Raw genomic sequence first — 13,312 nt, forward strand, 5'->3', positions numbered from 1 at the left:
CAATCTGCCCTGAGCACCAGCCTTTGAGCAAAAGACACCTGCTGGACGACTCAAAGGGACATTCAGCTGGGTTTGTGTCCAGGCCTGGCAGCATCCTGGTGCCTCCAGAGGAACTGGGGAGAAAGAACCCTACAAACCAGCTAGGGAAGCATTTGAGGAATAAACCGCAAACTGGGAAGCCCCCAGTTTGGTCATTAACTCACTGGCTGGCCTCCGGCAAGCTTAACTCACTCCCCGGTCCCTGATTCCCTGATCTGCAGATCCTAATTGAATACAGAAACAAAACAAGGTTTCTAAATAAGCCTGGCTTGCTGTAAAACACGCAGCACCCCAAGATGCCATTAATCCTCCTTACCCAGGGGCACTGCCCTCCCGCGTCCACCATTAACCCCACCGCAGAATGTCAAGGAGAACGGGGAGGCCTCCCTCCTGCAAGCTGCTTGGGTTGGCATATGGCAGAGTCCATCCAGCACATAAACCATGGGCCTTTTTTTTTTAAACGCTGCCGCCACCCTCTGCCAAGTTTAGTCGTGGTTTTAACTTCCTTTGCCCTGCAGTGGCAAACAGATTTCTTTCTCTCTCTCTTTTAAAAAAAAGTAAAAAAAATGCTACAGTAATTAGCGATTTCCACAATTATTTTCAAGGGGGCAGGAGGAGAACATTAGCTTGCTAATTCTCTGCCATCATAGGCTCGCTTGCAAGAGACAGATGGTTTGAAAGCGGGGGGGGGGCGGGGGGACACCAAACTAAGTAGCTCGGGAGAAAACCGGTCAGGTGGCGACCGTATGGCGGCTGTCAAGGAGCAGGCAGGCTTCTGAACTTTTCATAGCTGCCAGGCATCCGGAGAAGATTTAGCAAGCACTGTTGCAGATACACAGCCTCTGCTCATTTCAAAATGAGCCTCTGGTTTTCCGAGTTGCTTAACCCAGAAACTCTAGACCTGTGTGAGGTTCTTCACGCAGCCAAACTGACCTTTCCCTTTCTGCACAGAAGTTAGAGGGTTTGTTCGCATTCTGTTGCTGGTAGTTCCTCCTCCTCCCCCACACCCCGCCAAGCAGTCAGGACATCTACTGTACTAACATTCCATGACATCACAGAGGATCTACCAATGACTGGAGAGGACTTGTTGCCACCCCCTTTTTTAAAAAAGCAAGCGCATTTTACTATAAGTATTTGGATGAGGCTGCAGCTCAGTGAAGAGCCTCTGCATTGATTGCAGAAGGTCCCAAGTTCAGTCTCTGGCAGAAGCTCCAAGTGGGGCCTGGGAAATAACTTTCTCTGTCTGAAATCCTGGAAAGCTGCTGCTTGTCAGTGTAGGCAATACAGAACTAGAAAGACCAATTTAGAATAAGGCAGCTCATTATGTGAAGACCCAGCTCCCTTGAGAAGTCCATAATGCTGGGAAAAGTGGAAGGCAAGAGAAGAAGAGGACGACCAGCAGCCAGGTGGATGGACTTGATCAGGACAGCAATGAATGCACCACTGAGAGACCTTCAAGGCCAAGCGGAAGACAGATCATCCTGGAGAGAATCTATCTAGGTGGTTGCCAAGAGTCGACACCAACTGGACGGCACTTAATCAATCAATGAATCAACCAAGCTCAATCTGATAAAGATTATGCTAAAGGGTTGAACCGTAACTCTGTGGTATCATCCCTGCTTTGCCTGCAGAAGGTCCTTTATTCTCAGCATTGGACTGGCTCAGAAACAAGCCAAGTTGTCTCTAAGCCATGTCTTTGCTTTGACAGCCCTTTCAAGTGTGACATGCTGGGGAACAAGTTTATAAAGCGGAGGCATTTGCACATACACAGATGTGCATTCCAGATTACTTCATGCCCTCGGATGCACTGAAATGTGTAGCCACGCCTCTGTTAGTAATGCTCCGAGTGCAGAAACCAGCCTATCTGTGTTAAACTTAATTGGAAAGGTGTGAATTCAAATTCAATCACAACAGTGCGCACCCATCTTGACTGAGCTTGCTTGCTTGTTTCTGCCTCTGCTACAGCTGTCTGAAATAAGAAGCGTTCTTTTATTTTGGTGTGGCTTTGACGATCCGGACGCCATCCAAAACAAAGAACTTCTGGCAACACCCTGGTTTTTGCTAGAGGAATTGCTGGGGAAGCAAACACCGCCCAGCGCCAAGAATGCGCAAGAGTGACCCTTGGCTCCAGGAAGCAGAGTGCAAGGTTTCCCCCTCCCCAGCAAGGTTTCTGTGCCTTCCTTGGCTTGAGCTGGCCAGAAAACCAACCCCATCTCCCCAGGGCTGTGTTTACCTCCTATTTGTTTGGGCCCACCCACCTCCTCCTGAGCATCACCGGCCTCAACTTCCTCCTAATGGAACCTCCAGCTTCAAAAGCAGTACACCTCTGAATATCACTGGCCACTCTATGGCCAGCCTGCAGGCAGCACAACGCTCTTTAACACTGGGGTGGGAGAGAGAGGAGCAAACGGAGCTCCGGGAAGCAAAGGCAACTGTGCCTTCTTTGGCATCCCGCCCCAGATAGTTAGGATGAACCACTCCTGGAGGGAGTGTGACGGGGCCACAACCAAAAAGGCCCTGTCCCTAAGAGATATCCTAATAGACATCAGCGGGTGGAGGAATCTAGAACAAGGCCTGAAATGCTGAACTAAGAGCCAGAAAGGGAAGGCAGTCGTCCTGCAAATGCCTTCCTTGCCTCCTGACCCTGGAACTGTCTAAACCACTACCAAACAAACAACTCAGGTGTCCTTCTCTGCACTTCCTCCCACAAAAGAGAGGAGAGCTGGTCTTGTAGTAGCAAGCATGAATGGTCCCCATTGCTAAGCAGAATCTGCCCTGGTTTGCATATGAATGGGAGGCTACATGTGTGAGCACTGGAAGATCTTCCCCTTTAGGGATGGAGCCGCCGCTCTGGGAAGAGCAGAAGGTTCCAAGTTCCCTCCCTGGCAGCATCTCCAAGAGAGGGCTGAGCGAGAGACTCCTGCCTGCAACCCTGGAGAAGCCACTGCCAGTCTGGGAAGACAATACTGAGCTAGATAGACCAGTGGTCTGACTCAGTATATGGCAGCTTCCTGTGCTCCTAAAAGTGGCAGCTCCAAAACACACTGCTCTGACACACTATCCTAGTCACTGCTGCATGAGACACCACAGGAAGCCAGAGCCAGGGAAATGGTGCTGAGACATCTGGGAAGCCGAGAAAGCAGCCAGCCAACAACTCCATTCCAGATCTCCTCCCTTCGCAACTGGTGGCAGCAGAGTTGGGAACAAAGAGAGGCAGAGAAAGGGGGCAAGGTTTCAGAGCAACAAGGCGCGTCTCTTAAGGCCTGCCTGGAAACCGAACGCTTTAAAACATTATTGGGAAATCAAGACCCAGGGTGCCGTCGGCGGCAAGGTACAGAGCACCTCAGAGCATGTACAGAGTCTGACATGCCCCACCACTCATCAGCCACAGTGCATTCCCACAGAGCTCAAGCTTACAGAAAAGAAAACACGGCTTCCCCGGGAGGCTCAAGTCTCTTCTCTTTCCAAGCCAGAATCACGGGGGCTGCAACTTCCCTCTCCAGGGGACTCTGGAAAATCGCCCTGGAGATTTGTATGGCTCGATCTGCTGAAAAATACTCAGGGGGAGAAACCCTCCCAGGACAGCTCCAGTTCAAGCAGGCCAGCCTAGGAACTGTTTGCTCACGAGCTGCACGGTACAAAGGCCCATCAGACAGCAGCTGTGCGAGGAGCAGAGAAATTCCAGACTGGGGTGGACTGCCAGGTGTTGCTCTTTGGCATCATCGTGTCCTTTTGGCCAGCCCAGACTAATTTGTGGCCCTCTCCGCCATGCCATCGTCCACCACAGACGGTTGCCCTCCGAAGCCCCACCTTCCTCTCTATTGTTCTTGCCGCTGGCCTCTGGTTTTTAACTAAGGCTTTGTCTCCATTAAATGCAATTTGCCTTTTATGCTAAACATTTAGCGATAAGAAGACCCCAAGTTTCAAGCCGTCCGGAAACACAGGAAGCTGCCTCCTACTGAGTCAGACCCTCGGTCCATCTAGCCCAGTACTGTCTGCTCTGACTGGCAGCAGCTTCTCCAGGGTTTCGGGCAGCAGTCTTTCCCCGTGCGACCTGGAGATGCCGCCAAGGGCATCTTGGGAACCTGGGACCTTCTGCATGCAGAGCATACGGCCCCATCCCCAACGGGAATGTCTTACAATGTTCACATGCAGTCTCCCATAGCAAAGGGGGCAATTCATGCTCAATTCATGCTGCTTTGCCAGAGGCATATTTCTGACAAAAGAAATGTGCAAGTCAGAAAGTGGTGTTCTGACTTACACCACTGCCTGCCACACTTTTGACAACGGAAATACAAGCACGCTGCACGACACTACATTGACCCCTGAGAGGGATGAGTTTCTATTCTCCGCAGCAAACAGCATCGGTGGGGTCTGATCCTGCTGCTGGGTTACAATTTTTTTTAAAAAAAAAAAGCACACCCTTGCAACACACATAGTTAAAGGAAAGTGTTGTCACTGACAAACCCTCAAGAGGCTGGTGTTTAGAAGGCTGGTGTAAAGATCCCCCTCCCTCAGTGGAGCTCCTTTGCTGTGTCTCTGTAGGAGTCCCTGTTCTGAGTGTGCCTCCTGACTGGAAAGCAGCCGCCCCAGAGTTGAGCCTTGCAGACATGCCAGAGGCGACCTCCTCTTCAGAGAGCATCATTCTGCTTTGTCTCTGGACTGGGAGTGACTGGAAGCCCTCGTTGCACCCAAAGCAGAGATAGGGCAGAATTATCCACCCTCAGCCGAGGCTCGCTGAAAGGCAACTAACCAGAGCTGTAAATCATGCAGAGATGGACAGGCGACCTCCTCTGGGGATGGGCTCTTTTGGCTTGCAGGGACTTTTAAGGCTGCATTTATTTCTTGTGGCCCCACAAGGGATTCTCCCAGTGCACAGGCTGGAAATAGCTGGCGTGCAGCTTGCAGAAGATAAAACAAACTCAAAAGCTTTTCAGGAACCCCTTCCCAAAGCTGACATCCCACTTCTGGTTTCGGGGCTTCCGCTCCGCTTTTGACAGCGTGAGAGAGCATTGCCATCGCAGGTATATTTTCCAGCGTGAACCACCCAATGCCCTGTGAAACTTTAAAGACCAGCAAGTGTGCTGTGCCACAAACTTCTTGCGGCCGAAGACGAACACAGCTACCCTCTCAAAATGTTCTTCCAGAATAGCATTCAGCCACAGCATGGGGAGACCTTCCTTCCCCTTCACAACTGCCATTCTCCCACCTGGCTCTTATCCCCACACACCCAAAAAGCGCAGCGGACCATCCCCACACTGGCACCCCCAAAGATGCCTGAAATCCTTGCACATTTTCTCCTTCCTTCCCTGCCCGCTTCCCCGCAATTCCAAGATGGGTTTTATTTACACCCCGCTGTGGTTATATATAAACCGCGGGCTTGTCAGGTGCCCATCATTTCTGCTGATCTAAGAAAGGTCACCATGTCCAGTTGAATTCGGAGGGGGTGCATTACAGGGTTCAGAGCTGGACTTTAGAAAAAGAAAAAGAAAGATTATTTGAATCTGTTATTTTAAAAAAAAATTCCTCGCGCTGACTTTTCACAACACGATGTAGCAAAGCCATTCCTAGGATTTTAGGACGTTGCATGGCATTGTTTCTGCGGTTTAACCCGACAACCATTTCCGGAGTGCAAAACTCTTCCACGGCCCCACTTCAAGCCATCCACACTCTGGAAAACAAGCAGGGATTTCTGTTGAAGCAGCAAAGGCAGCAAAGGAGGGTGTGGGGGGAGAAAGCCATGCAGAGCGGGGGAGAAATCCATACATAAAGCCGGACAAATTCTCCAAAAGGCATTCCTCTCTCACAACACACCCCGACGACGATGACGATGCACCCAAGCAAGGCCAGAGAGAGGAATCCGGCAGGGTCAGAGAGTGGCCAGCCACTTACCCTCCCTCTCTGCGCTCCCGCCTTTGTTGTGATGTTACAAAGGAGCACGCAGGGACCCAGCAGGCAGCTCCATGGTGAGGCTTAGAAATCCAGCGCCTTTCTCTTCGCCTTCTTCCCCCATGCGCACACCGCCGGTGCGCATCGCTTTCTGTTAAGTCTTGGCGGCTTCTGTGTCCAGCCTTCCTTCCATTGCCTGGAAGAGGATCTAGGCCTCACCCAGGGCTACTCCGAGCAGGATTTGTGCTTCCTTCCCAGGATCGCGGCACTCGCTGCACGCAGAGAGGGAGCAGGCGGCACCGTGAGTGGGTGTTCACTGCCTCCCCTCAGCTGATCCTCCCCAGCGCGCATGGATGGAGGAGTCTCCCAAGCATCGAATGGCAGCTGTGGCCTCCCCACTGGCCCTCAGAGGTCCTGCAGGCATGAATATTCAAGAGGAGGCCAAGCCAAGCTGCTTGTCAGCTCCACGTCAGAGGCCAAGCACAGGAGTCTCGTCTAAAGCCTCTCTCTCTCACTCCTCTCTCTCGTTCCAAAGAACTAGCAACCCCTGGCCTAATTCCCTGCTCAGTCGGTCACACGGGGCGGGGGGACTGTGGAAAACAGCACATCAGCAAATCGGATGCCATTACTTTCGCCTGGCACCCGGTTCGAGGACACTGGCACTGCGGCTTTAACTAGCCAGATGCCGGTGGCAAATCTTCACTGACCATTTGGCCAGGGGTTTAATCGACAGTGTGCGTTTTTGCCTGTGGAAGGAGCACACATTTCTCAACATGCATTGAAAGCAGATTTTGTGGGTTCACCTCGGATTTCAACCATCGCTTAACCGCGCGGTTCTTAAGTGGCAGGCTGCTATAACCCAAGTAAAACAGATGCTCACGGGGACTGCATCAGATGTGCAGTTTGGGGAGGATCCTAGCGGGAGGGAACGTTTGTTAACAGAGGAAGCTGTCTTATCATGGGTCAGTGGGTTAGTCTGTTTGGTTTGGAAGTGTCAGCACGGCCTGGCGGAGGCTTTCTGGGAATTCAGAGGAGTTTTAATTTTCCCAACCCTACCAGGAACTGAACCTGGGACGTGCCGCATGCACTGAACTACAGCCCTATCCCTAATCTCTCCAAGCAAATATAAAATGCTTCCTTCTACTGAGTCAGCCTCTTGGTTCATCTAGCTCAGTATTGTCTGCCCGGACTGGCAGCAACTCTCCAAGGTTTCAGGCAGGTATTTCTCAGCCCCACCCGGAGACACGGCCAGGGATGGAACCTAGGACCTTCTGCCTGCAAAGCAGATGCTCTCTCACTGGAACAACAGCCCCATCCTGCCTCCCTGGGGCTTATTTTCGACACACAGGATTCTGACACACAGGACTGCACTGGGAAAGAACCACACAGATTTTTGGAAGGGAAAGCGACCTCCCATGGTTATCCTGGATCTATGCAATATTTCCAAACACAAATGAAGCCAAAGTTTGTTTGTTTTTTAAACAAAAACAAGGTTCAATACCCATCAGCATCACAGAAGATCCAGGTCCGAAAGACATGGTTGGTTTCAACAGAGCATGGTCAGCCCCAGTGACACATGTGGTGCTTATTGGCAGGGGGCTCTAAGCTGGGGGGTGGGCCCTCGAGGCCAGAACCCAGATTGCTGAATTATCACGGACGAACTCCAGGAAACAGGACCCTGACAGGCCTGCTTCCAGTCACTGGAGTACTGCCTGTAAAATACCTCTCTTTGATAACGCAGCATCTCTTCTCTTTCTCCCCCCGCCCCCCGGCTTCTAGCAACTGCCTCCTCTTTATCTCTCAGCAGCACCAAGTCAAGTTTCAAGCTTCTCTGACATCCTGAAGACATCTCCTTCCTATCCATGTCATATCGTCTTTAAGAGCAGGCAAGATAAGGTTATCTACAGAAATTGCCGCTGCACATTCTTGGTATCAACACCAAAAAGGGCTACTCTATATATAAAATCATCTGCCGGCTCAGAGATCAATGCGGATTTGAGCGGCTCCCTTTAGGAGGTGGCAGACCTGGGCAACCCAGAAGTGGATTACATGTTATTGGAAGTTTGTGTTAAACAACTGAGAATGTCAAGGTTGGAAAGGACTTAAATAAGAGTTGCCATGTCCCCCGAAATTCCAGGTTTCACCCGGATTTTAAGTATCTCACCCAGATTGCTTCACCCACCCAGATTCGCCCAGATTTCAGCTTTCATTTTTTAAAAAAAGCTAAGCTCCAGCCCTCGTAGAAGCGGAGTTATGGAGCAAAACGTGCAGTCACTCTTCTGCTCAGAAATTATTTTCAAGCCAATTTACATAATATGCAAATTAGGCACCCGGATCTGGAAAGCCAGAAGATGGCCACTCTAACTTAAAAAACTAAACAGAGAGGGAGCCACTGGAATAGTGTTGGCAAACCTCACGAAGGCGTCGGCCGAAGCACTAAAAGGGTTTAGCTGAGTGAGCTTCATCTGAAAAAAGTCAAAATCCCTTCTCAGCCCCACAGAGACCCCCTGGGCTTATGCACTTAAGCTTGCCGGTTGCGATGGCTGGAGGGGGTGTGACAGGTCAGCCAGGTTCGGAGAGACGGCATGCAGAGACTCATTAGGCTGATTCCCATGATCCTTCCTAATCAGGGTGGGAGATGCATCCTAGCCAAGCTTGGGAGCTACGCAGACCAGGACCAGCCCTCCAGGGGCATGCACCTCCTGGTGACTCCTGAAAGAAACCCGGGAGATTTTAAAGGCTTATGAGAAATATTGGGGCAGGGGGGCAATACTAGGGGGAAAAAGAAATAGCTTCAGACAAAACTGGCTCCCCAGATCCTTGGTCCATCTGGGCTGATCCGCTGCAATACCCTTTCTGGCCACCCCTCGGGTGGCGCTGCAGTGCAGCAAAGGCCAGCTAAGGGCTCCTTCTGCCTGATAGGGACCCCAGGCGTACATGGAGGATGGTGGCTGAGCCTGACTGATGGAGCCCCGTGCCCCCCACCCCACCCGGGTCAAAAGGACACAACACACGGAACTTGGGCAAAGGCACTGAAGGAGATCCCAAGCATTCCTTACTTTCTCATCTAGAAAATCTCAAACACACACCTTTACCACAAGACCAGGAGAGCTGGCCTTGTGGTAGCAAGCATGACTTGTCCCCTTAGCTAAGCAGGGTCCACCCTGGTTGCATATGGATGGGAGACTAGAAATGTGAGCACTGTCAGATACCCCCCTTAGGTTCCAAGTCCCCTCCCTGACAGCATCTCCAAGAGAGGGCTGAGAGAGACTCCTGCCTGCAACCTTGGAGAAGCTACTGCCAGTCTGGGTAGACAATCCTGAGCGAGATGGACCAAGGGTCTGACTCAGTAGATGGCAGCTGCCTATGTTCCTATGTACTCCCACACCCATTTGGACAGGCAACACCCAAGGCCCAGTCAAGACAGCTGACATCATCTTCCACAGCGCTCGGCTGTTGCTACCAACACTTTCACCATGAACCGCTGGGAGGAGAAACCAGGCTGACAAGCCCAACAGGTCCATCCAGATCTCTGGGAGGCTTTGAGATACTGTTGCAGCAACATGCCTGCTGCTGAGGGCTTTTACGTTTGGAAGAGTCAAAGGATATTCTGTTGAACGCGCTCTGAAAATGCTCAAGCGGCATCACACCCATGTCAAGGCTCTCGGCTATTCCCCAGCGAATCAGCCTCGTGTGCACCCCGTCCCCATCCCTTATCCCACCAAGTTGGATGGGAACATCGGAAGCTGCCTTCTACCGAGTCAGGTCATTGGTCCATCCAGCTCAGTATCATCTTCACAGACTGGCAGCAGCTTCTCCAAGGTTACAGGAAGGAGCCTCTCTCAGCCCTATCTGGAGATGCTGCCAGGGAGGGAACTTGGAGCCTTCTGCATGCAAGCAGGCAGGTGCTCTTCCCAGAGTGGCTTTATCCCCTAAGGGGAATATCTTACAGTGCCCACACAAGTAGTCTCCCATACAAATACAAACCAGGGTGGACCCTGCTTAGCAAAGGGGAACATTCATGCTTGCGACCCCAAGACCAGCTCTCATCCCAGGGACTGAACTGCGTGCAAAGCAGGATCTTCTGCCATTAGACTATCCCCCGCTAACTGAGCAAAGTTGCACCTTGTTAAAGTGGTGATTCTCTTGTATTTAGCACAGGGAGAGCAACTGACCCTATCCAGCCCCAGCACAGCATCCCTCTGGGGGCTGTTGCCAGCGGCTACCTTATGTTTCTTTTTAGATGGTGAGCCCTTTTGGGAAAGGGATCCATCTTATTTACGTGTTTTATTTATTTATTTCTCTATGTAAACCGCTTTGGAGAACTTTTGTTGAAATGTTCACAGTCGCAGTAGAAGATTATACCTCTCCCACGTACAAATGAAGCTGCCTTATACGGAGTCAGACCCTTGGTCCCTCTAGCTCAGTATGGTCTCTACACTGAACGGCGGCAGCTCTCCATGGTTTCAAGTTCGGGGGTCCTTCCCAGCCATACCTGGCGACGCGGACAGGGAACAGCTGTTGCTTAACTTAGAAGCAATGGAAGAACTATAGTAAAGGCAAAACAGAGTTGCTCTGTTCCCCTCCGTTCCCCCATGGGGGAGCGGAATCACTCACAGTCACGCTACAAAGAGTGTGCTGCAGAACTCAGGGATCAAAGAAAGCCGACTTCACGCCCTGCCAAACCAACCCCCCATATGGGAGTTGCCCCTCCTGTATTATTTATGCACGATAACAACAGATTCCACCGAGAATGCCTTCCGGTACAGCAGGCATTTCGTGAATCAAGTGCGTTGAGTCAGACGGAAGGCGCCCTTTTACACCAAGATGGTTTAAAACCGGCTTTTTAACCGAATCTTCCTGCAAGCATTAGGGACCCAGCAAGGTGCTTTATATCGAGTCAGACCCTTGGTCCATCTAGCTCAGTACTCTCTTGCCGAGAGTCTCGACACTGACTGGCAGCGGCTTCTCCAGGGCTTCAGGCAGGAGTCTTCCCCAGTCCTACCTGGAGATGCTGCCAGAAATTGAAACCGGGACTTTCAGATGATCTTCATGTCCCATTTCACAGAGGAAAAGTCAAGGCAGAGACACCTGGTGACTTCAGAGCTAATCTGGAACCCTCTAAATCCCAGGGGGTGGTATAGGCTGCTTGTGGTTAGTTAGTAACCAACAAAAAGCACTCTGCACAGACTCAGGAGCACCACCTTTTGCTTGCTGCTATGTCACATGGTCCAGCCCTCCATCCGCGATTTAAGAACATAAGAAGGATCAGGCCCAAGGAAGCCTATCTAGTCCAGCATCCCGTTTCACAAAGTGAAATTGCTTCACAAAGTGAAATTGACAGGCGAGAAGTCTGTGCATGCCCTCTCATCTCCTGCTGTTGCTCCCCTGCAACTGGGATTGAGAGGCATCCTGCCTCTGAGGCTGGAGGTGGCCCACAGCCACCAGACTAGTAGCCACTGAGAGACCTGTCCACCGCGACTTTGTCTAAGCCCCTCTTAAAGCCACCCAAGCTGGTGGCCATCACCTCATCCCATGGCAAATATCTGAGAACCATTCTCAGAACTGAGACCTCGTTTTCCTTCCGCCCCATCCAAGAGTCTGTCTTAAGGTCTTCCTGGGGTAAGATGGTCTCTGCCTTGTGCTCCTTTTTCGACTGTGAACTCTGTGGGGGGAAAGGGGACCCTTTCTCTTGTCCTATTATCTGTGCGGACCGCTCTGGGAATTTTTTCATTGAAAAGCAGTATATAAACAATAGTAGTAAATAAGTAAGAGGAGAAAGAGAGTTGAGAGGAATCAACGGAGGTCCTTTTGAATTCCAGGGACATGCCAAGCTGTGTCACTGATCCCCAATTTTGAGAAACTTTAAAACAAAAAAATTTTTTTAAGAGATGAAGGGGGGAAAGAACATACCAAGGTGCTGTCCTCCTTGGCAGGGTGCTTGTTCTTTGTGCGAGGCTTGATTCAGTCCTTTCTTGGCTTCTCCTTTTCCAGGGTCTGGAGTCCAGGTGAGGCAAGACCCTTTGCGAAGGACAGAAGTCAGGCAGGCACCTGGAGGAGCTGAGCACAGAATGCAGATGACTTCCTCAAAGAAGCAGCAGCAGCCCCTGGGCAAGAAAATGTTTTTGCCTCTGACTCAGAGAGGGTTGAACTCCCGGGCTCATCCTGTAAGGACTCAGTCGTGTCTACACACTGACTGGCAGCTGCCATCCCAGGTTCCAAGCTGCAGTTTCTCCCAGCCCTACTTGGAAATGCCACCAAGGAGTGAACCTGGGACCTTTCTGCATGTAAGCAGGCAGATTCTCCACCATTGATTTACGACCCCATCCCCTGAGGGGAATATCTTACAGTACTCACACAGGTAGTCTCCCATTCAAATGCAAACCAGGGTGGACCCTGCTTAGCAAAGGGGTCGATTCATGCTAACTGCCACAAGACCAGCTCTCCTCCCCTTGGTCTCTGAGTGGCCTTCTTCTGATACAGAGGAGAGCTGGGATAAAGGGATGCTGGAACTGATAGAGGTCTTTACTCTAACCCTGCTGGCTCTTACGTTGTCAGAGCGATCACGTTCTTGTACCGCTTCCGTTCCACTGGTCGGTGACCGTCATAAAGATTCTGCTCGGTTCTACACCACGAGGCTTCTGCAGGAGAATTTCCCAGGAACGCGCTCCCTTGTTCCTGAAACCTTTTAGACAAGCAAAGGGGAAAGAATTAAGCGAGCTTGTTTTTATTATTGCCATTTTTAAAGAGACGGATTTCCTCAAGACTTCCTCTATTGGAAGTCGTCTTGGCCTAGCTTGCAGCTCAAGACCTCGAAGACACAAACAAAAGGCTTCATTGCACCAAGAAAGTTTGCCAGTGCTGGCCTCAGAGGCGGAAGTTATTAGATCCCCCCTCCCCCCCACATACACCCTTTTGTCTGTTTGGATTTTCCTTTTTCTTTTCATTATAGAGCATTCTCAAGAGGCATGAAGCAAGAATTGATTCACTGCCCGTGAATGAGAACTTTTTAGGATTCTGCCACAGCTCCAGCCAGCAGCCTTAAATAAACAGAAAACGTGGGTGTGCCCTCCCACATCTGACTGCTGCAAATAGAGACAGGCTTGTAACACAGGCCGGGCAGGTGCACTGAACCCTCCCAAGGTGTGAAACCATTCAGGGTTCTAAAAGCAAATCGTCTCTGCACAAGAGAAAGGCAGGAAGATGCCCAAGGCTTCAGATCGATGTATGGTTGGAAACCAACAGCCAGGTTCACACAATCTAGGGTTGAAGTTAGCAATCGGCATTCGCATGATTGTGTGGATGATATCGTCCTATTTGGGTTGTGAACGTTGGTTCTGTGTGGGATTTGGATTATAAATATGTGTATGGTATTAGTCTCTAT

At 50.9% G+C, this 13,312-nt stretch overlaps 1 protein-coding gene across 14 annotated transcripts in view; it reads right to left on the bottom strand.

Annotated features, from left to right (window-relative positions):
- The window catches only part of ARHGEF10L (Rho guanine nucleotide exchange factor 10 like), a 117,939-nt gene that overhangs the window by 88,974 nt on the left and 15,653 nt on the right, over nt 1-13,312 (bottom strand). For 11 of the 14 annotated variants that reach the window (XM_053280544.1, XM_053280534.1, XM_053280541.1 and 8 more), the window contains exons 3-4: nt 12,479-12,613; nt 11,842-11,988 (exon numbers count right to left, since the gene is read on the bottom strand). In XM_053280544.1, the coding sequence (XP_053136519.1) occupies nt 11,842-11,988; nt 12,479-12,613 (282 nt within the window). Of the gene's footprint in view, nt 1-5,931; nt 6,374-11,841; nt 12,036-12,478; nt 12,614-13,312 lie in introns of those variants that run through there. The other 3 variants (XM_053280532.1, XM_053280543.1, XM_053280542.1) reach the window with 3 other exon arrangements.

This window comes from Hemicordylus capensis, chromosome 16 (genome assembly GCF_027244095.1).
Source record: "Hemicordylus capensis ecotype Gifberg chromosome 16, rHemCap1.1.pri, whole genome shotgun sequence".
Taxonomy (NCBI): domain Eukaryota; kingdom Metazoa; phylum Chordata; class Lepidosauria; order Squamata; family Cordylidae; genus Hemicordylus; species Hemicordylus capensis.